The sequence below is a fragment of the Simochromis diagramma genome, unplaced genomic scaffold (genome assembly GCF_900408965.1).
Source record: "Simochromis diagramma unplaced genomic scaffold, fSimDia1.1 OVJJ01000617.1, whole genome shotgun sequence".
In the NCBI taxonomy this organism is placed as follows: Eukaryota; Metazoa; Chordata; class Actinopteri; order Cichliformes; family Cichlidae; genus Simochromis; species Simochromis diagramma.
In genome coordinates this window covers 1615214-1640918 of record NW_024386953.1, presented here as the reverse complement: position 1 = coordinate 1640918, position 25705 = coordinate 1615214, and the positions used below count along the sequence as shown (strand labels likewise).

The 25705-nt window shown below is 43.5% G+C and overlaps 2 protein-coding genes across 7 annotated transcripts in view; both read left to right on the top strand.

Annotated features, from left to right (window-relative positions):
- Window positions 1-2657, top strand: part of LOC120737749 (V-type proton ATPase 116 kDa subunit a1-like) — a 29635-nt gene extending 26978 nt beyond the window's left edge. For 3 of the 4 annotated variants that reach the window (XM_040038606.1, XM_040038608.1, XM_040038607.1), the window contains one exon: window positions 664-2657. In XM_040038606.1, coding sequence (XP_039894540.1) covers window positions 664-757 — 94 coding nt within the window. In that variant the 3' untranslated portion in view covers window positions 758-2657. The remainder of the gene's footprint in view (window positions 1-663) is intronic. The other variant, XM_040038609.1, reaches the window with a different exon arrangement.
- Window positions 2658-2797: 140 nt separating this feature from the next.
- Window positions 2798-25405, top strand: LOC120737748 (NLR family CARD domain-containing protein 3-like). 3 transcript variants are annotated; one of them, XM_040038604.1, is made up of 13 exons: window positions 2798-3941; window positions 4383-4427; window positions 4531-4636; window positions 4940-5053; window positions 5493-5571; window positions 5720-5942; window positions 7668-9465; window positions 9568-9735; window positions 12797-12970; window positions 13139-13312; window positions 13438-13611; window positions 14451-14497; window positions 23714-25405. In XM_040038604.1, the coding sequence occupies exons 3-13, from the start codon at window positions 4605-4607 to the stop codon at window positions 24274-24276; spliced, it is 3546 nt and encodes a 1181-aa protein (XP_039894538.1). In that variant the 5' UTR covers window positions 2798-3941; window positions 4383-4427; window positions 4531-4604; the 3' UTR covers window positions 24277-25405. The 3 variants fall into 3 exon arrangements, with proteins under 3 accessions (XP_039894538.1, XP_039894537.1, XP_039894539.1); XM_040038603.1 differs by having other exon boundaries at window positions 4346-4427; XM_040038605.1 differs by lacking the exon at window positions 4383-4427.
- The last annotated feature ends 300 nt before the right edge of the window (window positions 25406-25705 follow it).

Genomic DNA, 25705 nt, shown 5'->3' with positions numbered 1-25705 from the left:
GCTCCAAACAAACTCCAGGAGCTAGGCAGGAAGTGAAGTGTGCAACTACAACGCTACAAGTTTACAAACTCATCAGCTGATTTGGACCAAAGTAAACGAAGTGTAGCTGTGAGAACGCCCTCGGACCTGATTGGTCGGGTCATTCATCATCTCTGACCAAACTGTCACTGACTTTAAAGCCCAAATAAAACTCAGATCGCTTCTCGTCCACTCTCCTCCCACTGAGTTTGCTTTGATAATAACACATAAATACTTCTTTCCTCCTCCTGCTGTAACTGACCAACATCACAAAGCTGCTTGTGGGTTTCAGATGACTGTTGCTGTGCACTGTTGCTATATAAATAACATTGTGTCTGCATTTAGGTTCAATCCAAACTCCCAATTTGAGTTTTATCTTCTTTTCCGTTGCTGGGAATGGCTGGAAAGGCAGAGCACTGGAAAGGGTGTGGGCAGCAGCGGCTTGTTTCATTTAAAGCCACAAGTACAGAAACAGCCTCTGTGGGCGGGGCTAAAACAAACGGCATACAGACAGGAACCAGCTCTGGGTGTACACGCTGGAGACATGTGGAGCTTCTGACTAGTTTAAAAAGGCTTTAACGGGACAACTTTCATACATGCTTGTGTGGATATTTAACCAAACAGTCTTCTCTCTTTTTCTTTCAGGGTTGAGTTCCAGAACAAGTTCTACTCGGGCCAGGGCTTCAAGTTTGTCCCCTTCTCGTTCGAGAGCATCCTGGAGGGAAGATTCGACGAGTGATCGGGCCTCGGCCCATCCAGCACAGTCTTCAGTGATCCCGCCTCTGTGTTTGTGTGGGCGTGCATGAGCCCCAGTGCAGTGTTTTGTCTCCCCCTGGTGGCACTTTGTGAAGCTTTATTGTGTATGAGCTGTAGTTTAGTCCCTGTGAAGTGGAGCATATTCCTGGGCTTATACCCACAAACCTGGTCTTTGCATTTAGACTGAAACACAGATATCACACAATCAGTCCAAACATTTTCACAAAGGTCAGATCAAGCTGAACAAAAGAATATTTTCATATGCAGCAGTTACGTGTATGCAGAGGTGCATCATCGGTCGCCCACAAGTTTATATATAATCAAACGTAAATAAATGATCGCGTCTCGCTGGATTTAAGGACATAAAGTCGTCTGTCTGTGTGACTGTCGTCATTAGTTCTCGCATGCTGCTTACAGCTCACTGCTCCCTGGATCATCTTTCTATCCTCTGGAAACGAGCTCCACCCGAGCCCCACCTGCTCTCATTCATCAGCTGCTGTGCTGCTTTCACACAGATGTGTGTAAAACCTGTGCTTACACTGTATTGTTTCTGTGAGGACACACCTCGCTCCAGTCGTCTGTGTTGCTCTTTGCAGGTAATCATTGAAATAATCTGGTGGCAGCTTCGTATGTGAACGTGGAGCTTTGCCCTCTTTGGTGAACCCCAGCAGAAGGTTTCACACTAGCACTAAATCTGGCCCTAACCTCGGGCGACACTGCGATCGCTCATTTACACCCTAAATGAATTTAAACTGATTAAGCTCAGTATGAATATTTGGTTCCCCAGTGGTGGAGCACTACTCCGCTGTACATATGTCAGATCTCTTATCACATGGTACAGCTCATGATAAATGCTTTGGCTGTCTGGAAATACAGAATGTAGGTTTTGTAACTTTGACTCAGTGAGACAACATCCAGTCGGCTTTGCCAGATATTTTGCGATGTTTCTTTGCTCGATCACAACTGTGATCATTCCTGTAAGTGTCCATCTTACACAGTGACGAGGTTCTCACCGTTTTATTCTAACTTTTTAAACAAGCATTTGTTTTTAGTCCCCGTACATCACCTGTGATGCATTGTCACATACTTTGCCAGTTCAGTCACACATGCTCACATATCAAAGGAGACTTTATGCACATGCACGTCTCCATCTTTGAGAGTTTAGATCACAAACTAAGGCTGTTGTTGCACATGAAACAGCACGTTGAGCTTTTTGTTGCTGTGAGTCGAGCTGTTGCACTCTCAGGACTGATTCCACGCAGACCGTGATTATTGGGAGAGTTTTCACTGGGAACCCACTGAAGATCCTGCTCATGCAGTGACAACACCTCAGCTGTGATGAGTGTTTTCACAGGTCACGTATTCCAGGATTAAAGCATCTTTAACAATGTGATATCAGCATTAGAATCATAATCTCATTGCAGCTTTTAAAGTGAATGTTTGGTTTGAATTAGTGTATGGCTGTAACCTGCTCCGTCTGTGTTTCCTGCTGTAAACCAGTTAAAGAGGGAACTGTCCAAACTCTGTACCGTCACCTCTGATTGTTTCAAAGTTGGAAGATAATATCACATATAGACTTCAGGACCGTCCTTTTTTCTTTAGCCTTTTATTTAATGGTTTGAAATCAGTGTCCAGCATCTCCCACTCCTGAGTATGTCTGAGATTTAACCTTAAGGTTTAGTCAGCCGTTAGTCGGCATTCATGTTGGTTTGATCACCACAGCTGTTATTGAACTGGATTTTCAGAATTCCATCATCCCTGTGTTTAGTTTTATGGGAACGTGTATTTGAAGTGCTGTAATGAACTCGTGTTTCCATTTGGATGAGAAAAAAATCAGATGTGCTGTTGATGTTGAACAGTGACAAGAAGTGTAAAGTGTTAATGTGTTAATAATAAACAGACACCTGGGGATTCATGCTGTGTGTGTGTGTGTGTGTGTGTGTGTGTGTGTGTGTGTGTGTGTGTGTGTGTGTGTGTGTGTGTGTGTGTTCTTTTGTAAATAGATGATAAGTCCGTCCTCACATCATGCACACAACACATATGTAAGTTCCCACTGTGCCACTGGGTCCGAACACTTTATTGTGATAGATTTCCGATTAGTTTCCACCTTTCAACCAGACTAACAACTTCCTGTTGGGGTACATCACCATGGTGCCTTCACCTGCAATCGTAGGCGCTCCACAGCATCTTATAGGAAATAAGAAATCCTAATGATCCATCAGTTCTCTGTAAAATAAAAGCAGCATTCCCAGAAGGTCACATAAACCTTAGAGAGTAGAAATGTCTGTTTTACACACAAGTCTTTGTGTTTTCCTCTCTGATGAACAGAAGTTGATCCTTATGATCAGCTTCATTCCTTGCTTTTGTTACACCATACCACAGCAGGGCAACTTGTTGACTGTATATAAAGTTCCTCCATGCTGTCGGACCACAGATGTCACTGCAGGCTTTTTCTAAAGGAAAGTGTCTTCTTTCAGCTGCTCCCTCTTGGCGTCTCCACAGCACATCATCTGCCTCCATCTCCCCCGTTCCAGCATCCTCCTTCCTCACATCAGCCCTCTGCGTGTCCTTCACTGCATCCATGAATCTTTCCCATAGGAAACATTCTTTTCTCCTGATTCTTATACTCTCCCCAAGCACTGAAACTTTGATACAACATGCCTTATTCACACCCATTCACACTTTTTCTATGCAGTGGTGCTTTCTTTCTAACGTCCACACTCTGATGGATGCATCAGAGACCGTTTACCACCGGGGTTAGTATCTTGGCCAAGGTTACTACAGCTTTGCATCAACTTCTTTACAGCGGCTCTCACTTCCTCCGCCTTCCTCTACACTTCCTGATTCATCCTCCTCTCCAATTGTCTTCCTTAATCAGCTCCTCCAGGAGCCTTTTTCAGCCCCCTTTACTTGTTAGTACGCTTCCATCTGCACATCCTTTCCAAATCTGCCTATCGACAAATGTCGGTCTCTCCTTGCTTTGTAAATAAAATGGCTAAGAATAGATGATTTTGTGGAAATCCACCACTGAAATAATTCTGGTCACATCTCAGTGATCACGTCTCTGCCTCAGGGTGTCACTGCTGAGCTCTCTCCTCATTTCACAACTGAAAACAGTTTCGGTTTCATTTCTACGCAGAGCTGCGGCTCGTTTTTCTGGCTACAAGGTATTTAAAAGTCTTCTTTTACTGAGCACCACTCATAACGTAACAATGTTGAATGTACATTTGAGCTTGTATGTAAAATGTGCAACAGCTGAACAGGTAAGAGGGCAGATACAGTCAGCAGGGAGTGGGCCGAACTGCGGGCCCAGCGTCGTTTCATTGGTTTCATAGTTTATATAATACATTTCCATCTGCAGTGTTTAATCACATAACATGCTTTGCACTATCAAACTATGAGTAATATCGGGCCAATGGCACAATGTGGAGTATAACAGCTCACAGCATAGGATGCAAATATCTAATGGAAGTAGATGGCGTCCTGCGTATTTGTGCATCTTCATTCTACTGGATATAGTTTATCTGATGTCGGTATGTTTTAATATGAATCTGTTTCTGCATGATCAAAGTCTGCGGTGTGTTAATGCTCCCGTTCTGTGGGTCCAGGTGAAATACAGAAACTAGCTGCTGCTGAGCTGTGTGAGTGAACAGGTGATGACATGAGCTTGGGCGCTAACTTTATTATCCAGCACATTGTCGTGTTCGTAACTGAGCTGCCCAGCATTCATGTTGTCGTGTGTGTTCATGTGTTAAGACACTGTGGTCCACTCAGCCATAAGTCAGTGTGACACAGAGGAGGGGGGCACACCATCTAAACGTGCCAAGAGCATGGAAGACTGCCTGGGCAATGAAGCTACGGGGTGAGACAAGAACTTCTCATACAGCATACAAACTAGTACTATTTCATTTTAAAATAATCCTGAGGCAATGCTCTGTGGGGGTCTCCCCCCATGGCTAACACAGTGAGCCATGTTGTAAAGGAAGTGGAGTAACCATGTGGGCTTTACCAAGTTATGTCCCTCTATGTATTTGTTTATCCAAAAAAATCAGTTTTCAAAGCAAATGTTTACAAATAGAAAGTAAGTATAATAAAATCATTGACAGGTAAGGACTGGATTTGATATCTTTGAAATTTAATATACAGTATGCTGTTTCCCTACCAGGATGCCGAAGCAGTTAGCAGGCTCTCCTCTGTCCAGCTCTATGTCCATGAAAAGTGACTGGTCTATGGACCCGCCTTTAAATTTCAAAGAAGGGAACCTCTCTGTTGACAAAAGGTAACATTTTGAAAGTCATAAAAGCAATCAGCCCTGCCTCTTTATTTTCAAAAACATCACTAATGCTGCACCTAAGGGTTAAATGTCCACTCCATCAGGGACTTGTGAGCGTCTCATAGCACACTGCTGTCCTCACTCCTACACTTAGCTGATGTAAACTGTCAGTGTCCCGCCCACTTTACTGTAGTTCTGCATTTCATTTGGCTCAGTTAGTATTTCATTAATCCCACGTACACCTGTAGACACCTGTAGACCCTTTATCGTTACCTACTGGTCCGTGCTGTGCTGAATATGTGCCGATCAGAGGACAGATACCAGAAATAACTGTGTACATATTCAACTTTCAGTGTATTTATGCAGTGATCCATAGTGTTACTGACCATTACTGCATTTAATAATGTTAATTGTGGATGTGTGCATGTGTGCGCTCTCTTCGCAGAGTCGGGCAACAAAAGTCTGAGGTTCATAGCTGTCAGTCTGCTCAGCAGCATCAAACAACGTTGGACTCAGTTTTTATGGTGGGAAAGTCTAAAGCACATTTTCATCACTGTTCTGTTTCTAATTGGCTCAATGACATTCTCCTGACAGAGGGGAATATGTGCACAATGCATAAATAAATACATGCATAAATGCTGAAAGATAATTTCCTATAATATTGTCTTCCAGCTGCTTGAAGAGAACATTATCACTTTTGTGAAGAATGAGCTTAAAAGGTTTCAGAGGATTCTGCAGAGTTCCACCTGCCCAGAGAAGGAGAGCGAGGATGAGGATGTGTTAGCTTCTAAGGCTGAAGAGCAGACATGGAGCACCAGGGAGGCTTTTGTGAAGATCACACTGGACTTTCTGAGGGCGATGAACCAGGAGGAGCTGTCTGTCTGTTTGCAGAGCAGTAAGGGCACTCCCACTGATGCAAAGTAGGGCTGGGTGATATGGCCTAAAATCCATATTGCAGTATAGGTTGAAGCATGTGCGGTAACGATATATATCACAATTTATTTTCTTCTGTATACCGTATTTTCCGCACTATAAGGCGCACTTAAAGTCCTTTAATTTTCTCAAAAATCAACAGTGTGCCTTACAATCCGGTGCGTCTCATGTATGAATTCTGGTTGTGCTCACTGACCTCAAACCGATTTCATGTGCTACACGGCGCTCAAAAATCTGTCAAAAATGTTGTAGTACGACTTTGGTAAGCTACGAAGCCGCACTGCTTGATGGATTGTTGGAGCATTACGGCTACCGTAGTCAGGAGCCTCGCAGAGTAATCTGGGTCCTAAACTCCGTCCACTTTAGGTCCCAAAGTCAAATGAACACTGCGGCATCACTGAGAGTTAAAAACTGTCTAAATTATTTCACCTTTAATAAAATGATCAGTGTTGCTGCTTTACCAGGTGTAACAATTAAGTTTAACATCCAGGCATCCAAGAAAACAGAATTTATTATATTTAACAGAGTTAGAAGTTAGCAGGAAGTTAGCTCGCTAGCTTCCACCTAAACATGCAGTGATGTTTGTAGGGTTACTGAAGTTGGGCTAGCTGGTATATAATGATGTGCTACGTGATTGCTAGCGACACAGCTATGTTAGCATATATAGCAGATATATATATAAACACAGTGAAGCTGGAGGATGAACGCTAACTTTTTTCCAATCGATAAAAGTTAACGTGAGGGTTCCCGATGGTTAGGGACAAATGCAATCGCATGGCAGGATGCTGTAAATGGACCAAACTTCAGTCAGGAGAACAACTGAGATAATCCATCCACAATACGAGGTTAGTCGTTAATATACTGCAACAACATGGGAATAGAGCAGCTGCCAGAGAATTCAGCATTAATGAATCAATGGTACAGCAGTGGAGGAAGCGCAGTTTTTGGCTTTCCTCATATTCCAAAAGTGCTTCATCTCTTCACTATTACTGTCGCTGGCATAATTTGCAGATGATTTTTCTTGCAGCTGCTGCAATGCTTTTGACCAAAACAGGCACTTGATGACATCATCAGCATGCGGTATCGCGGTAGAGCGGTATAGTCAAAATCCCTACCGTTGGTCAAATTCATATTGTTTCTACCATATACTGTTTATACCGCAAAGCCCTAATGCAAAGCCTCAGTCTGTTGTGGGTGCACGTGGTCGTGTACAACGACTGGGATATGACACTATAACCCAGTAATTTCTCTGCGGCTAACGTACTATTTAATGAGTCTAAAAATAAGAAATCATCCACACGGTTAGCCATTGTCTGTACAAACATTACAAGTATATTTAAAAGTACTTGATGAGTCAATGTGACCTTTATTTCACAAAGCAAGTCATTAAGAAACGATTCTTGTTGTGATTTGGCACTGTATAGGTAAAACTGAATTGAATTAATTCCGCAGTGGAGGCATTGCTGAGCAACTTGGGCTTCTTATTTTGCCCAGTGATATTTGGCATACAGACTGAAGCAGCCAGCCCAAGAGAAGCACAGAGAAGCACAGAGAAGCACACAGCTGTCGTGGTTATCAAACAGATTATATTTTATCCTCTGCTAGAAAAGCCTCATATTTTAAATTTTGACCAGCTGTTCATTGTTCTGAAATTTTAACACCATCTCATTTGTTTTTTGTCCAACAGGAGTGGGTGCATCCATTTGCCAGGATAAACTCAAATCAAATCTTAGAAGGAAGTTCCAGCATTTGTTTGAGGGAATTACTAAAGCAGGAAACCCAACACCTCTCAATCAGATCTACACAGAGCTGTACATCACAGAGGGAGGGACCGGAGAGGTCAGTGACGAACATGAGGTCAGACAGATCGAAACAGCATCTAGACGACGTGTGAGGTTAGAAAAGACAATCGCCTGTAAAGACATATTTCAGCCGCTGCTGGGAAGAGATCAACCAGTCAGAACAGTGCTGACAAAGGGAGTGGCTGGTATTGGGAAAACGATATTAACACAAAAGTTCACCCTAGACTGGGCAGAAGGCAAAAACAACCAAGATATCCAGTTTACATTTCCATTCACTTTCAGGGAGCTAAATGGATTAAAGGAGGAAAAGTTCAGCTTGGTAGAACTCGTTCATCTCTTCTTCTCTGAAACAAAGGATGCAGAATTTTGCAGATTTGAAGACTTCCAGGTTGTGTTTATCTTTGACGGTCTAGATGAGTGTCGCCTTCCTCTGGACTTTCAAAAGAATAAGATCCTAACTGATGTCACAGAGTCCACTTCAGTGGATGCACTGCTGACAAACCTTATCAGAGGAAAACTCCTTCCATCTGCTCGACTCTGGATAACCACACGGCCTGCAATGGCCAGTCATATTGATCCTAAATGTGTTGACGTAATAACAGAAATCAGAGGGTTCACTGACTCGAAGAAGGAGGAGTACTTCAAGAAGAGTTTCAGGAATGAAAAGCAGGCCAGCAGGATCATTTCCCACATTAAAGCATCACAAAGCCTCCACATCATGTGCCACATCCCAGTCTTCTGCTGGATCACTGCTACGGTTCTGGAGGATGTGCTGAAAACCAAGAAGGGAGGAGAGCTGCCCAAGAACCTGACAGAGCTGTACATCCACTTCCTGGTGGTTCAGGCCAAAATGAAAAAGGTCAAGTATGATGGAGGAGCTGAGACAGATCCACACTGGAGTCCAGAGAGCAGGAAGATGATTGAATCTCTGGGAAAACTGGCTTTTGATCAGCTGCAGAAAGGAAACCTGATCTTCTATGAATCAGACCTGACAGAGTGTGGCATCGATATCAGAGCAGCCTCAGTGTACTCAGGAGTGTTCACACAGATCTTTAAAGAGGAGCGAGGACTGTACCAGGACAAGGTGTTCTGCTTCGTCCATTTGAGTGTTCAGGAGTTTCTGGCTGCTCTTCACGTCCATCTGACCTTCATCAACTCTGGAATCAACCTGCTGGAAGAGGAACAAACAACCACTCAGATGTCAAAGCCTAATCAATATGAACTGAAACTCTTCTACCAGAGTGCCGTGGAACAGGCCTTACAAAGTCCAAATGGTTACTTGGATTTGTTTCTACGTTTCCTTTTGGGTTTGTCACTGCAGTCCAATCAGACTCTCCTACAAGGACTACTCAAAGAGACAGGAGTAAACTCACAGATAAACCAGGAAGTAGCCAAGTACATCAGGGAGAACATTGGGGAAAATCTGTCCCCAGAGAGAAGCATTAACCTGTTCCACTGTCTGAATGAGCTGAACGACCACTCTCTAGTGGAAAGGATCCAACAGTCACTGACATCAGGAAATCTTTTCACGGTTAAACTATCCCCTGCTCAGTGGTCTGCTTTGGTCTTCATCTTACTGTCTTCAGAAAAAGATTTGAATGAGTTTGACCTGAGGAAGTACTCTGCTTCTGAAGAAGGTCTTATGTGGCTGCTGCCAGTGGTCAAAGCTTCCAGTAAATCTCTGTATGTTCATGCACGACCAGATAAGTCACTGTCACTTTAAATACTGTAAAGAAAGAGAAAAAATGATTAACTTCCTACTTGTTTTTTTCCTTACCCCATCAGGATGATTGGATGTAACCTTTTGAGCAGAAGCTGTAAAGCACTGTCCTCTGTTCTTAGCAAGTCCTCTAGTTTAAAAGAACTGGACCTGAGTTACAACAACCTGCAGGATTCAGGCATAAGGACAATGTTTGCAGATCTGGAGAAAAACTTTAAACTTGAGGTTCTCAGGTTGGTTTCAGAATTTGTACACTAAAATTGTATTATTTAAATATATAGGTTAGAAAATGAAACAGGGAAAGTCAGGAAACTGTTAATCTCCATAAGTTCATATGTGTATTTTCATACTGTAGTTAAACCTTTACTCAAAAAGCCATCTCTAGACCCAGCAGTCTTAGCTAATTATAGGCCAATCTCCAACCTTCCTTTCATATCAAAAATCCTTGAAAGAGTAGTTGTCAAACAGCTAACAGATCATCTGCAGAGGAATGGTTTATTTGAAGAGTTTCAGTCAGGTTTCAGAGCTCAGCACAGCACAGAAACAGCTTTAGTGAAGGTTACAAATGATCTTCTTATGGCCTCTGACAGTGGACTCATCTCTGTGCTTGTCCTGCTAGACCTCAGTGCAGCGTTCGATACTGTCGACCATAATATCCTATTAGAGCGATTAGAACATGCTGTAGGTATTACAGGTACTGCACTGCAGTGGTTTGTATCATATCTATCTAATAGACTCCAGTTTGTGCATGTAAATGGAGAGTCCTCTTCACACACTGAGGTTAATTATGGAGTTCCACAGGGTTCAGTGCTAGGACCAATTCTGTTTACATTATACATGCTTCCCTTAGGCAGTATCATTAGAAGACATAGCATACATTTTCACTGCTATGCAGATGACACCCAGCTCTATCTGTCCATGAAGCCAGATGACACACACCAATGAGTTAAACTGCAGGAATGTCTTAAAGACATAAAGACCTGGATGGCCGCTAACTTTCTGCTTCTTAATTCAGATAAAACTGAGGTTATTGTACTCGGCCCTGAAAATCTTAGAATTATGGTATCTAACCAGATTCTTACTCTGGATGGCATTACCTTGGCCTCCAGTAACGCGGTGAGGAACCTTGGAGTTATTTTTGACCAGGACATGTCCTTCAACGCACATATTAAACAAATATGTAAGACTGCTTTCTTCCATTTGCGCAACATCTCTAAAATTAGAAATATCCTGTCTCAGAGTGACGCTGAAAAACTAGTTCATGCATTTATTACTTCCAGGCTGGACTACTGTAATTCATTATTATCAGGATGTCCAAAAAACTCGCTGAAAAGCCTTCAACTAATCCAAAATGCTGCAGCAAGAGTCCTGACAGGGACTAGAAAGAGAGAGCATATTTCTCCTGTTTTGGCTTCCCTTCATTGGCTTCCTGTTAAATCCAGAATTGAATTCAAAATCCTGCTCCTCACATACAAGGTCTTAAATAATCAGGCCCCATCTTATCTTAATGACCTTGTAGTACCATATCACCCTATTAGAGCGCTTCGTTCTCGCTCTGCATGCCTACTTGTTGTTCCTAGAGTATTTAAAAGTAGAATGGGAGGCAGAGCCTTCAGTTTTCAGGCCCCTCTTCTGTGGAACCAGCTTCCAGTTTGGATTCGGGAGACAGACACTATCTCTACTTTTAAGATAAGGCTTAAAACTTTCCTTTTTGCTAAAGCATATAGTTAGGGCTGGACCAGGTGACCCTGAATCCTCCCTTAGTTATGCTGCAATAGACGTAGGCTGCCGGGGGATTCCCATGATGCATTGAGTTTTTCCTTTCCAGTCACCTTTCTCACTCACTATGTATTAATAGACCTCTCTGCATTGAATCATATCTGTTATTAACCTCTGTCTCTCTTCCACAGCATGTCTTTATCCTGTCTTCCTTCTCTCACCCCAACCGGTCGCAGCAGATGGCCGCCCCTCCCTGAGCCTGGTTCTGCCGGAGGTTTCTTCCTGTTAAAAGGGAGTTTTTCCTTCCCACTGTCGCCAAAGTGCTTGCTCATAGGGGGTCATATGATTGTTGGGTTTTTCTCTGTATCTATGAAGCGCCTTGAGGCGACTTTTGTTGTGATTTGGCGCTATATAAATAAAATTGAATTGAATTGAATTGAAATTGAATACTTACCATTAATTTTTAGTGTGATGGCTGCACACTGAGACTCTTAAACTGTCAGCTGGATCCATTTAAACATTAAAGGCCACTCTGTGCTTTCAGGTCTAAACTTGGCCCCATAGTCTAATAATGGCCAGATCAAAGTAAAAGCTTTACTCAGTGAATATTCTTGGTGCTAAATATCATACAAATAGACTGATGATTATTTCTAATCCACGTTCTTTTGCTGCAGTTCGCACAATTTACAGGTCACACAGACAGACAGACAGACAGCCCAATAGATAGATTGATAGCTTGATAGATTATCTTAGGAAGAAGAAAAACATAGATCTTATTTTTTCTTAAAAGAACCACTGTATTACAGCAACCAAAAAAAGTGATTCAATAAATCAAAATCTAAATTTTATATAATAAGAAGAATTCATTTCTGAAAAAACAAACAACAACCCCAAACAAACGTTGAATTACAGGTTTAATGTGGGTTCTTTACCTTTAACAGAAAAACACAGTAAATGGGGACATCAAGAGCTCAGAATAATCAATACTTAAATGTAATTGTATTTAATTAAATATAATTAAAGTATACATCTCAACAGGAACACTGAAATGAGGGGACTTCAGTTAATAAAATCAAATACTGTTAAAAAAAAATGGCTAGATTCCCTGTTAGTGGTTTTAAAATAAATGGAGGCTGTGCTCTTCAAGATCGTGTTCCTTAAAGGTCCGATGGTGTAATGTCCAAATACCTTGGAACAATTATAGATTCCAAACTGAACTTTGAAACAAACTGAGAAGCTTAGTCATGTTTCACAACGCTGTCTTATTTCCACCTTAATAAACCATGATGATTTCATTTAACATGATTTTAAATCAAATTGTGAAACAGAGGAGGCATTTTTGGTTTTATTTATGTCTTCATTATGCAATATTATGCTTTTCTGTTGTCTCTGTTTGTATTGAAAATGTATAGTGTCGATGAATGACACCATAGTAACCTGAACCTACCCCTGAATGAATAAATCTATATTCAAATATTTTTCAATAATTCTCATTAGTACGAGCTGAAATTTGTTTTTTTTCTGTATTTTTTTTTATTCCACATTTCTGATGAATGCTCAATATTATGTCTTCAGGCTAAATGGCTGCGAGCTTTCATGGAGAAGCTGTAAAACTCTCTCCAGAGTTCTCAGCAGTCAGTCCTCTACTCTGGAAGTGCTGGATCTAAATAATAATGAGTTGACGGATTTAGCAGTCACGTATCTCTTCACGCCACTTGAGGGTCAACTGTGTACACTGAAGATTGTCAGGTAAGAGCTCTTCAACAACATGTGACAACATTCATATTCAAATCAGCACTTCTGAACCTGTGATGGCTAACCTTCAGAATCTGAAGGGTTTATCCTGAAAATTCTATTTTGCTGGATTTCTTATAAATGTTACTTTGCAAAAGCTGAATTCATTCTTTTTTTCTTCAGGCTGGGTGGCTGTAGCCTGTCGAATGAAAGCTGTGAAGCTCTTGCTTCAGTCCTCAGTTGCCAGTCAATTAGTATGATAGAGCTGGACCTGAACAATAATGACCTGCAGGACTCAGGAGTGGCGCTGCTGTCTTGTGGATTGAAGAGTCCTCAGTGCAAACTTGAAACTCTCAGGTTAGATAAGAATATGCTTTTGTTTTTTGTTATTTCAAGTTTTTTAATGTTTTCATATCACACATTTTCTACAGTTAATGCAAAATTTCAAACAGATAAACCCAATGATGTTGAAATGTTTACAGCTTGTCAGGTTGTCTGATAACAAAGAAGGGTTGTGCTTCGTTGAGCTCAGCACTGAGTTCAAACCCTTCTCATCTAAGAAAGCTGGATCTGAGTTATAATCACCCAGGACCCACAGGAGTGACGCTCTTCTCTGCTGCACTGCAGGATCCACACTGCAGATTGGACTCTCTAAGGTAGGAAGACAGGTGCTCGTAACCTTCTTCAAATTAAGGCTCAGGGGGAGGCGGGGCCATCTGTTGGGGTGAGGGAAGGGAGACAGGACAAAGACACGCTGTGGAAGAGAGCGAGAGATGAATCATAACTAACCATTAAATGCAGAAAGGTGTATAAACATTTAGATATTTGGAAGAGGGGAGTGAAGAAGCCCATGGAGGCCTAGGCCCATTGCAGTGTAACTAAGGGAGAGTTCGGAGTCACCTGATCCAGCCATTAGTTTATGCTTTAGCAAAAATGAAAGTTTGAAGCTTAATCTTCACAGTTAAGAGGTTGTCTCTCTCTCCCAAATCCGCAATTCGTTCCATAGAAGAGGGGCCTGAAAACTGAAGGCTCTGCCTCCCATTCTACTTTTAAATACTCTAGGAACAACAAGTAGGCCTGCAGTGTGAGAGCGAAGTGCTCTAATAGGGTGATATGGTACTACAAGGTCATTAAGAAAAGATGGGGCCTGATTATTTAAGACCTTGTATGTGAGGAGCAGGATTTTGAATTCTGGATTTAACAGGAAGCCATTTTGGATTAACTGAAGGCTTTTCAGGGAGTTTTTAGGACTTCCTGATAATAATGAATTACAGTCGTCCAGCCTGGAAGTAATAAATCAGATTTTTTTAGAGGACAGAATACTGTTCTGAGATGTAAGAAAATATCTTGCTTTTAGTTTGTTAATATTCTCAATGATTTAAAATTTTAGCTAGTCAGACACATCGTGTCTTGCTTATCCTCCAAACTCAGGTAAACAAAACCAACGAATGTATGAAAACATTTTCATGTCTCTTTGTTTGAATTATTATTCCAGGCTGGACAGCTGCGGAGCTCAACGATTGAAACCAGGACTGAGGAAATGTAAGTGGTTTTAGCTTGATTAATGAAGCTAACATGAGCTTATATATATATATATATATATATATATATATATATATATATATATATATATATATTAGGGGTGCAACGATACACAAAATTCACGGTTCGGTTCGGTTCGATACTTTGGTGTCACGGTTCGATATTTTTTCGATACAAAAAAAATGTTCATGCCTTTTTAATTTGTCATTTATTAAAATTATAAATATATATTTTAACTCAAAAGTACAGTTTTTAAATTTAACCCTAACCCTTGTGCGTGTTTTTTATTTTGACAGCGAATGCGCACCTGCGGACCACTTATGTGCAGCCCTGGTTATTTAGCTCATCATATTGCAGCCACAGAAATTCTTTTGTCCATGAAACCATAAAGCTGCACTTTCTTTTTGCCTTATAGTCTGATTTGTCATAACTTCTCCGTTTTGTGGTAAGCTTTTCTTTGGCTGTCACTTCTTCACCCTGACCTGTCTTATTTGGCTCAGCAGAACTGAAATGCTTTTACACGCTCACTCACATAAGCTCAGCGATTCTCTGCGCGATCAACCTCTCACATGTTTAAGCTTGCTGCGGGAGATTTCACTTGTCATGTTTGCATAGTAAGCTAACGATTAATAAGACGATGTCAGAGGAATCGGTGCACAAATTATCATCACTCACAGATCAGTGCTGTCGCTCTCTATACACAGTTCGCACGATTGCAAAGTGAAAGCAAAAAAACAAGCGCAAATTCAAACGCGACTTCAATATGTCACATATTGACAGTGGCTCACCGATGCCAATGACATAATTACCCAGCTACATTTCTGAAAGAATGCAAAAGCATTGACATATATTTTTCCTACAATAGCCCGACGGGCAGGGAAGAGATAGATTTTGGTAGCCCGACTGAAAAAATCGCTAGCTCCAGGACGTCGGGCTAGCGATATTGCAAGCCCTGTATCTGATTGAGGAATCACTCATCTTTGGAAAAGAGAGTTTATTACAGAGAAATGGCTCTTTCCAAAATAAAAGCTATACTATCCGCTTCTTCTGGGCTATATTCTCAGCAGCATAAGGAGAATCATGTGCTAACAGCTGTCTAAATGACTCGGCTAAAGTTAGTAGCATGCTTGTTGTTTTTGTCTTTGCACTAGGATGATGTCGGCGTAAATGTGCAGTCATATTCGTTGTGTTCCCACTAGTGCTTTCAGGTTAATCTCGTTGAAATGACCTTAACGCCACAACACGGCAAATCTCCGTTAACGAGCTACCGCCGATCGCTCCGTGCATGGGGCTAGACGGCAAACACGTTAACGAGCTAACTGCGCTAACACACTAGTTCACACCAATGTAATTGAGCATTGCATGGCACATCCAACATACTGTTTTACTTTAGTCCATGACTCGCTTACCTTCAGGGTCATATGTCACATGAAAACCAAAATAATTCCAAACGCCAGATCTGAATGTTGCAAGTAGAGCTTAACTTCTGTCTTGCTAGCTTGCCCTGCGCTCTTCCTTCTGACTATGCTGTCTGTGTTGAGCGCTCAGTGGATCTGCGCTCGACAGTGCAGCCTAGGCGGAGTAGTCGAACACAGATTCACTGAGCGCTCAACACAGACAGCATCGTCAGAAGGAAAATTGATAAAATAAATTACAAATGTTGTATTGTTCGATACATATGCGTACCGAACCGAAAGCACTGTATCGAACGGTTCAATATCGATACGAATATCGTTGCACCCCTAATATATATATATATATATATATATATATATATATAAAAACACCCAGCACGCCCCTGCGGGCGGTTTATCCTTCAAGCTCGGGTCCTCTACCAGAGGCCTGGGAGCTTGAGGGTCCTGCGCAGTATCTTAGCTCTTCCCAGGACTGCGCTCTTCTGGACAGAGATCTCCGATGTTGTTCCCGGGATCTGCTGGAGCCACTCGCCTAGCTTGGGAGTCACCGCACCTAGTGCTCCGATTACCACGGGGACCACCGTTACCTTCACCCTTCACATCCTCTCGAGCTCTTCTCTGAGCCCTTGGTATTTCTCCAGCTTCTCGTGTTCCTTCTTCCTGATATTGCTGTCATTCGGAACCGCTACATCGATCACTACGGCCGTCTTCTTCTGTTTATCTACCACCACTATGTCCGGTTGGTTAGCCACCACCATTTTGTCCGTCTGTATCTGGAAGTCCCACAGGATCTTAGCTCGGTCATTCTCCACCACCCTTGGGGGCATCTCCCATTTTGACCTTGGGACTTCCAGGTTATACTCGGCACAGATGTTCCTGTACACTATGCCGGCCACTTGGTTATGGCGTTCCATGTATGCCTTGCCTGCTAGCATCTTGCACCCTGCTGTTATGTGCTGGATTGTCTCTGGGGCATCTTTACACAGCCTGCACCTGGGGTCTTGCCTGGTGTGATAGACCCCAGCCTCTATGGATCTTGTACTCAGAGCTTGTTCTTGTGCTGCCATGATTAGTGCCTCTGTGCTGTCTTTCAGTCCAGCTTTGTCCAGCCACTGGTAGGATTTCTGGATATCAGCCACCCCCTCTATCTGCCGGTGGTACATACCGTGCAGGGGCCTGTCCTTCCATGATGGTTCCTCGTCTCCCTCCTCTTTCTTGGGTTTCTGCTGCCTGAGGTATTCACTGAGCACTCGGTCAGTTGGGGCCATCTTCCCAATGTATTCTTGGATGTTCGTTGTTGTTATATCTTCACTCCGGGTTACTAGTATAACAATGATACTCGGACCACGACGTAACTTGAGGCATTTATTATAACGGCATAACTTGACATGGAGCTAGCCGAGCAACAGCCTAAAAAGCATCTTTTCCCATAATGCATCTGGGCATGACCGCTACGGGCCCTGTTATAACCCAAAATACACAACATCTCCTCCCCTCTTACAAAGGATGTACTACGAAATAAACAGGTGATGTACTCACAAACTTCAGTCTTCACTGGCACATGACAGTAATAGCCTCACAAACATTTCACCTCTTATTAACTGTAAGGTTACAACACCAACTCTTTTAATTGCTATCTTGGGGAGTGAGGGTGGACTACCTCAACCTCCCCCATGACCCATGGGGATTATTCTGCCCCGTTCATTTGGGTCAGGTGCCATCTAATAACTCAAACGAACAGGAGGCCGCCGCTCTCTATTGGGGTATCGGCGGTCTGTGGTAACGTCAGTCTGTGTGCTCTCTTGTGGAGCCTTTGTTCCTGACACCGAAGATGTCTCAGTCTCTCTTACAGTCTCCTTTACAGGTGGAACCACTGTTCCTGATGTGGTGGAGTTCTCTACTTGTGTGTGTGAAGGGGCTGACGAGTCGATGAGTGCATTTTCAAGATCTCCGCAAGACCCTTCTGCAGACACTGGTGCGGACTGGAGTAGCTGATCCACGTGTCTTCTCCAGACTCCATCGGCCACCTGAACTGTATATGAAACTGGACCAGTTTGAGCAATGACAGTTGCAGGAACCCACTTGTGTACTCCTCGGTAGTTCCTGGCCTGCACTGACTCGCCGGTGCTGAAGACTCTGCTCTTGACCTTTTGACCCCTGTACATGATTTGTTTCTCTTGTTGTTTTTGTACAGTGTCCTTCACAGTTGAGGGTTTCAAAAGATCAAAGGCAGTGCGCAGATCTCTTTTTAACATTGCGTTGGCAGGAGATGTCCTTGTGGTAGCATGTGGACTATTCCGGTAGTTAAGCAGAAACTTGTGCAGTCTCTGATGCAGTGTTCCTTGGCCTTGTGATGTTTTCAGTGCATGTTTCATTGTCTGAACAAACCTTTCTGCAAGACCATTCGTTGCAGGATGGTATGGAGCTGACGTAATGTGCTGCACTCCATTAGCCTGTAGGAAAGCCTCCATTTCCTGTGAAACCAGTTGAGGTCCATTGTCAGAGACTATCTGAGTAGGAGATCCAAACCTACTGAACATTTCTCCTAGAGCTTCTATGGTCTTTTCAGTGGTGGCTGATTTCATGATGGTCACTTCAGGCCATTTACTGTGTGCATCAACAGCTACAAGAAACATTTTGTCCTCGTATGGACCTGCAAAGTCAATGTGTACCCGATGCCATGGCTCCTGTGGGAACTCCCAGGGATGAAGAGGAGCAAGTGGTGGGTTGTTCTGGACCATCTGACACGAAGAGCAGTTCTTAGCAATCTCCTCGATCTGTTTGTCCATATTTGGCCACCAAAAATAGCTTCTCGCTATTTCCTTCATTCTCACTATTCCACTATGTCCTGCATGCAGTTACTTCAACAGTTTTGGTCGCAATGACATGGGAATGATGACTCTCCTCCCCCACAGCAAACATCCCGCCTGAACAGAAAGCTCCGCCCGCTTTCCCAGGAAAGCCTTCAGGTCTACACCCTTACTTGCAGGCAGACCCTTAATGATCCAGTCCAGCACTGCTGCCAACACAGGGTCATTTCTGGACGCCTTTTTCACCTGCACAGCCGAAACAGGTGCTGTCTCTACCTCCCTGAAGTAGAGGATCTCAACTGTGTCAGAGACGGGTTTTTTAACAGGAAGGGGTAACCTGGACAACCCATCTGCATTGCAATGAGACTCCGATTTGCGATACTTGATGTCATAAGAATGTCCTGACAATATCAACGCCCACCTCTGGAGACGTGAAGCAGCAAGAGATGGAATCCCTGTATAGGGTCCCAGGATGGTTGTGAGAGGCCTATGGTCAGTAAACAGTGTAAACTTCCTACCGTACAGGTACTGGTGGAATTTCCGAACACCGAATACAATGCTCAGCGCCTCTCGTTCCAGCTGAGCATAGTTGGACTCTGCTGTGTTTAATGTCCTTGATGCGAATGCAATTGGCCTTTCTTCGCCATTTGGGAGAATGTGGGAAATCACTGCCCCCACCCCATAGGGAGAAGCATCACAAGCAAGCTGAATTGGGAACTTGGGATTGAAGTGGGTTAGCACCTCAGATGCAGTCAGTGAATCCTTTGCCTTTTGAAAGGCGTCTTGGCAACTTGCTGTCCACTCCCATGCTTCTTCCTTGCGTAGCAGGTTGTGCAGTGGTTTCAGGAGTGATGCCAAGTTGGGTATGAACCGTCCGTAGTAGTTCAACAGCCCTAAGAAAGACTTTAACTGACTGACATTTCGTGGTGGGGGTGCATCCACGATTGCTGTGATCTTCGAAGGTGCAGTGTGAAGTCCATTTGCATCAATCACGTGCCCTAGATATTCCACAGATGACTGGAAAAAGTCACATTTCTCCTTACGGACTCTCAATCCGTATTCCTTCAGCCTCTGAAGGGTCGCATCCAAGTTGCGCAGATGCTCTTCATCATCTGCTCCTGTACACAGGATATCATCCAGATAGCATTGCACACCAGGTAATCCGCTCAGGATTTGATCAATCGCTCGTTGAAACAATGCTGGAGCTGATGTGATGCCAAAAGGCAACCTGCAAAATCTGAAAAGTCCCTTATGTGTGTTAATAGTCAACATGTCACGTGACTGCTCTTCAACGTGCATTTGCAGGTAAGCTTGGTTGAGATCTATTTTGCTGAACTTTTGTCCTCCACTCAGACCAGCAAATAAGTCATCAATCAGTGGAAGGGGATACTGCTCTGCTGTTAATACAGGATTCATGGATACCTTGAAGTCTCCGCAGATCCGGATTCCGCCGTCCTTTTTGGGAACTGGAACGATGGGCGTGGCCCACTCGCTGGTCGTAACCGGCTCCAGAACACCACTCTTGACCAATGCGTCTAAATTAGACTCCACCTTGGGCCGAATGGCGTACGGCACAGGTCTAGCCTTCATAAAGACTGGCTTGGAGTCAGGCTTGAGATGCAGCTTCACTGTAATTTTTTTCATGCTGCCCAGTTCCTCACGAAAAACCTCCTGGTGTTTTCCCAGTATGGCCTGTAGCTGAGAGGAACCATGCGACAGCTTTCTCACCTCTTGCCAGTTGAGTCTGATTGTTTTGAGCCACACACGTCCCATTATAGCAGGGCAGTTCTTCTGCGTAACATACACAGGCAGCTTAGCAGTTTGGCCATTGTATTGAACAGTCACCTCTGCCATTCCTTTCATAGGCACTCGATGTCCAGTATATCCTTTAAATACTGTGTCGGAGGGTTTGAGTGGAAGGTGCTTCAGACATGTCCTATAGACATTATATGACACTAGTGATGCTTTTGACCCAGTGTCAATCTGCATTTTTACAACATGTCCCTCCAGTTTGGGCGTGACCCAAAAGCCGTCTGAGGTTTCATCCACCTTCAGTATTCGCACAGTATTTATTGCAGACAACACTTCTTCATCTGAGGAGTCATTTGCTCTATCCTCATGAAGCTTAACTGTGTGAACATGTCTTTCTTTTTTGAATCTTGCAGTGCCTCTTTTATTTCCAGGCTTTGAGCCCTTATCCTTGCATCTTTTGTTCCTGCATGCCCGTGCTACATGACCTTTTTTTCCACAGTTGTTGCAATCCATTTCTTTGCACCAGCAATCACTAGCAAGGTGTCCTAACTTGCCACAGCGGAAGCATGGTCCCTGTGCATTTGCTTTACCATTGTCTAGTTTGTGTACTCTGTCTGTAGCATGTAGCGCATGGGCTTCTTTTGATGCCATTTCCATGGTCACACTGATATTAATTGCCTTCTCAAGAGTCAAATCACTTTCCGTGAGCAATTTCTTCTGTGCAGCTTCATTTCTTAAACCACACACGAGTCTGTCTCTTAATGTGTCATTTAAAACATCTTTAAACTCACAGTGTTCAGCTAATTTGCGTAACGATGCAACGAACATTGTGACAGACTCACCCTCTTCTTGGTTTCGCTTGTGAAACTTGAACCGTTCAGCGATCACGAGGGGCTTGGGCGAGAAGTGTTTGGTCAGTGTGTCCACGATCTCTGTGAAACTTTTACTGCCTGGCTTTGCTGGCTGTAGCAGGCTCCTTAGCAGGGTAAAAGTCTTTGGGCCTATCACACTCAAAAAAATGGGCACCAGTTTAGCATCCTGTATGTCGTTAGCCGCAACGAAATATCCAAAACGCTCCGTATATGAGCTCCATTGCTCCGTGCTTTCGTCGAAGGGACCGATAGGGCCAGTAACTCCAGCCATTACTCGGCTCCTGGTTGAATGGCACTCTTCCCCTCACAACTGTTCCTTTTCGTAACGTCTCTTTTATCCGTTTATGTTTTGGTTAACGTCACTTACGGAGTCTGCCTTCGTCGTCCTGTCCGCTGTACATTCCTCCCCGTTTCGCTGAGAGAAAAAAAAAGCGGCATCCACCTTCGCACACCGGGAGCGTCGTTCTCCCTCCGGCGCTGTCTAACACCAGGTCAGCGCGAGGCATCAGCAGAAAAAAAAAAGTGTAAAACTCCAAAGCGGACTGCAGCGTCGGTCCAGACGTCCTCGTCGCCACTTTTGTTATATCTTCACTCCGGGTTACTAGTATAACAATGATACTCGGACCACGACGTAACTTGAGGCATTTATTATAACGGCATAACTTAACATGGAGCTAGCCGAGCAACAGCCTAAAAAGCATCTTTTCCCATAATGCATCTGGGCATGACCGCTACGGGCCCTGTTATAACCCAAAATACACAACAGTTGTCTCATCCTGGACTGTGGTGCTGACACTCACCAGTCCCCGGCCCCCTTCCTTCCGCTTAGCGTACAGCCTCAGGGTGCTGGACTTGGGGTGAAACCCTCCATGCATGGTAAGGAGCTTTCTTGTCTTTATGTCAGTGGCTTCTATCTCCTCCTTTGGCCAGCCTATTACCCCAGCAGGGTACCTGATCACGGGCAGGGCATATGTGTTGATGGCCCGGATCTTGTTCTTACCATTCAGCTGACTCCTCAGGACTTGCCTGACCCTATGCAGGTACTTGGTGGTTGCAGCTTTTCTAGCGGCCTCTTCATGGTTCCCATTCGCCTGCGGGATCCCCAGGTACTTGTAACTGTCCTCTATGTCTGCAATGTTGCCTTCTGGTAGTTCAATCCCCTCAGTTCTGACTACCTTCCCTCTCTTTGTTACCATCCGACTACATTTCTCCAGTCTGAACGACATTCCAATGTCATTGCTGTATAGCCTGGTAGTGTGGATCAGTGAATCGATGTCTCGTTCACTCTTGGCATACAGCTTGATGTCATCCATGTACAGGAGGTGGCTGACAACTGCTCCGTTTCGTAGTCGGTATCCGTAGCCAGTCTTGTTAATGATCTCACTGAGGGGGTTCAGGCCTATGCAGAACAGCAGTGGGGACAGAGCATCTCCTTGGTAGATCCCGCACTTGATGGTGACTTGTGCTATGGGCTTGGAGTTGGCCTCTAGTGTTGTACGCCACATCCCCATTGAGTTCCTGATGAAGGCTCTTAGGGTCCCATTGATCTTGTACAATTCTAGGCATTCCAGTATCCAGCTGTGGGGCATTGAGTCATAGGCCTTCTTGTAATCAATCCAGGCCGTGCACAGGTTGGTCAGTCTGGTCTTGCAGTCTCGGCTGACTGTTCTGTCTACCAGTAGCTGGTGTTTTGCGCCTCTGGTATTCTTGCCAATTCCTTTCTGTGTCCCACTCATGTATTTACCCATGTGCCTATTCATCTTAGCCGATATGATGCCTGACAGGAGCTTCCATGTAGTACCCAGGCAGGTTATTGGTCGGTAGTTGGAGGGGACCGGTCCCTTCTTGGGGTCCTTGGGGATCAGGACCGTCCGACCTTCGGTTAGCCATTCCGGGTGTCTCTCGTTAACTCGGTATATATATATATGAGTGTCATTCATCTAAAGAAAAGACAGATCTATGACCTGGACTTTGTGAAGGTTTAAATACATTTATGATCAAACTTGATTATGTAGAGTTTGTATCATTTCTTTGACACCTACCAAATGTCTTTGAACTCTGTTAGCTCACAGTTAAAAGATTTGTTTCATGTTTTAGCACCGATGTGTTGTTATCACATTTCTTAATATTAAGTTGGCAAAAAGTTTTTACATTTTAAGATTTTATGCCTTAAACTCGCTGACTTGCAGTACATTTACTAATTGTTTATCTGAAGCTGTGGTATAAAATAATTTGATATAACAATGGATTCATTTGCTCTGGGTCATGTGATCTGACTGGTAATGCAGTCATGTGATCTGACTGGCATCAGTGCTTGACTCTGTAGACGGTTCTGACGGTTCTGTTTTTATTTTGTTCTGCCGTCAGACGCCTGTGAACTCAAAATGGACCTGAACACAGTACACAGGAACCTTTACCTGTCAGAAAACAACATTGTGACAGATGACGACGAGGAATGGCTGTATCCAGATCACTCTGAGAGGTTTGAGTGCTGGTACCAGCTGATGTGTACACGTGGCCTGACTGGTCACTGTTACTGGGAGGTGGACTGGAGTGGGCTGGTATCTATAGGAGTGACTTACAGAGGGATTAAAAGGAGTGGTCCTGGTATTGACAGTCGTATTGGTGGGAACAACATCTCCTGGAGTCTGGACTGTTCTGCTGACAATTATTCTGCATGGCATAATAACTCAGTCCGGATCATAGATAGCCCTGCTCCCTCCACTGAAACGAACAGAGTGGGAGTGTATTTGGACTGGTCTGCTGGGACTGTATCCTTCTACAGAATCATTTTTGATACACCGACACACATCCACACGTTCCACTGCAGCTTCACCGAACCTCTTTATCCTATCTTCAGGATACGGTCAGAGTTCACCTATGGAGTTTACAACTCTGTGTCTCTATGTCAGATGGATGCAGAAGACTAGAGACAAACTGCTTTCCTTACACATTTATTTGAAGCATTTTTATAATTTGAAGATAACTGACAAACATGGACTATAATGGACTATAACAGACACAAAGTTTTACATCTTGGTTTGGCAGCTGCAAGTCCTGTAAGAAGCAACAACTCAATAGGATTGTTAAGACTGCCAGGAGGATTGTTGGTGCCCCTCTCTCGCCTCTGGAGATCTACAAACAGGGCCGCATACGCAGAGCTATCTCCATCATCAGAGACTCCCACCACCCGTCTCATGGCCCGTTCTTCCTCCTGCCGTCTGGCAAGAGGTACAGGAGCATCAGCTGCAGAACCACCAGGATGCTGGAAGGCTTCTTTGCACAAGCTGTGAGACTGATAAATGGACTGTGCCCCCACCCCATCCACTCAGCTACTCACACAGCTACACTGTAAGATTCACAATTGGACTGTGATGCCCCCTATCTACACGCACGCACGCACGCACGCACGCGCACGCGCGCGCACACACACACGCACACACACAATATACTCCCCAGATACACACACTACTTACTTTAACAACCCCCTTCTGTGAAAGGGCTGCTGCTACCTGTATGAGTGTGACTGTCTAGACTTGTGTTTGTTTTAGAATTTAGATTTTATGTTCTTTATCCCCATTTATTGTTAGGATTTTTTACTGCTCTTTTTAAAACTTTTTCTTTTTTAAATTGTATTGACTATTGCACTGTAGAGGCTGGTGAGAAACAGTATTTCAGCCTGGGTAACACCAATGACAATGACAATAGACTTGAAACTAATAGACTATAAAGATGGAAAATTAAGGAGAAGAGCATTACAGGACATCCAGGCCTTTATATGTTTAATACATGCCTGTATTGCTGTTTGTATCACTTGGCTTCATGTATAAATAAAGAGAAGGGTATTATCTGCACTGTTTTCAATGATACAGCCTAAGGGAATCGTGTATGCTATAAAAACTGTTGGTCACAGCAGAGAACCTAGTGAAACTTCACACCAACTCTTTTGAAGAAGAGGACTCCCTATTTACATGAATAAACTGTAAATTATCAGATCGTTATGATTCACTCATGTGTAGCTTAAATGCTGAAATAAATCTGTCTTGGACCATTGTCAGAGCTGTTTGTTGTTGTACGTCTTATTTGCTAAATGCAACAAAATATGGTATTACTCTAATGACATGGCAAAATTAAAATACTAAATAATCATTTTTAAAAATCCATTGCAGAGAAGTTACATTTGGTCAAAGATTTAAATTATTTCCACTTATTAGTGATATCAGTAGGCTCATAAGTCATAATCCTAAACCTTACAGTGAAGGCTGTGTCATCTCATTGTAAGGCTTAAGAACGTGACATATCAGCTTATTGATATTTCTAATAAATAGACATTATTTTGGTAGGTCGCTGACCCCTGCT

Bases quoted from the DNA above. Each gene is read 5' to 3' on its own strand.
- LOC120737748 (XM_040038605.1), top strand. From the start codon at position 4,605: ATGGAAGACTGCCTGGGCAATGAAGCTACGGG. The intron at 9,466-9,567 runs GTATGTTCATGC...TTACCCCATCAG, and splicing joins AAAGCTTCCAGTAAATCTCT to GATGATTGGATGTAACCTTT. The intron at 12,971-13,138 runs GTAAGAGCTCTT...TTTTTTCTTCAG, and splicing joins TGTACACTGAAGATTGTCAG to GCTGGGTGGCTGTAGCCTGT.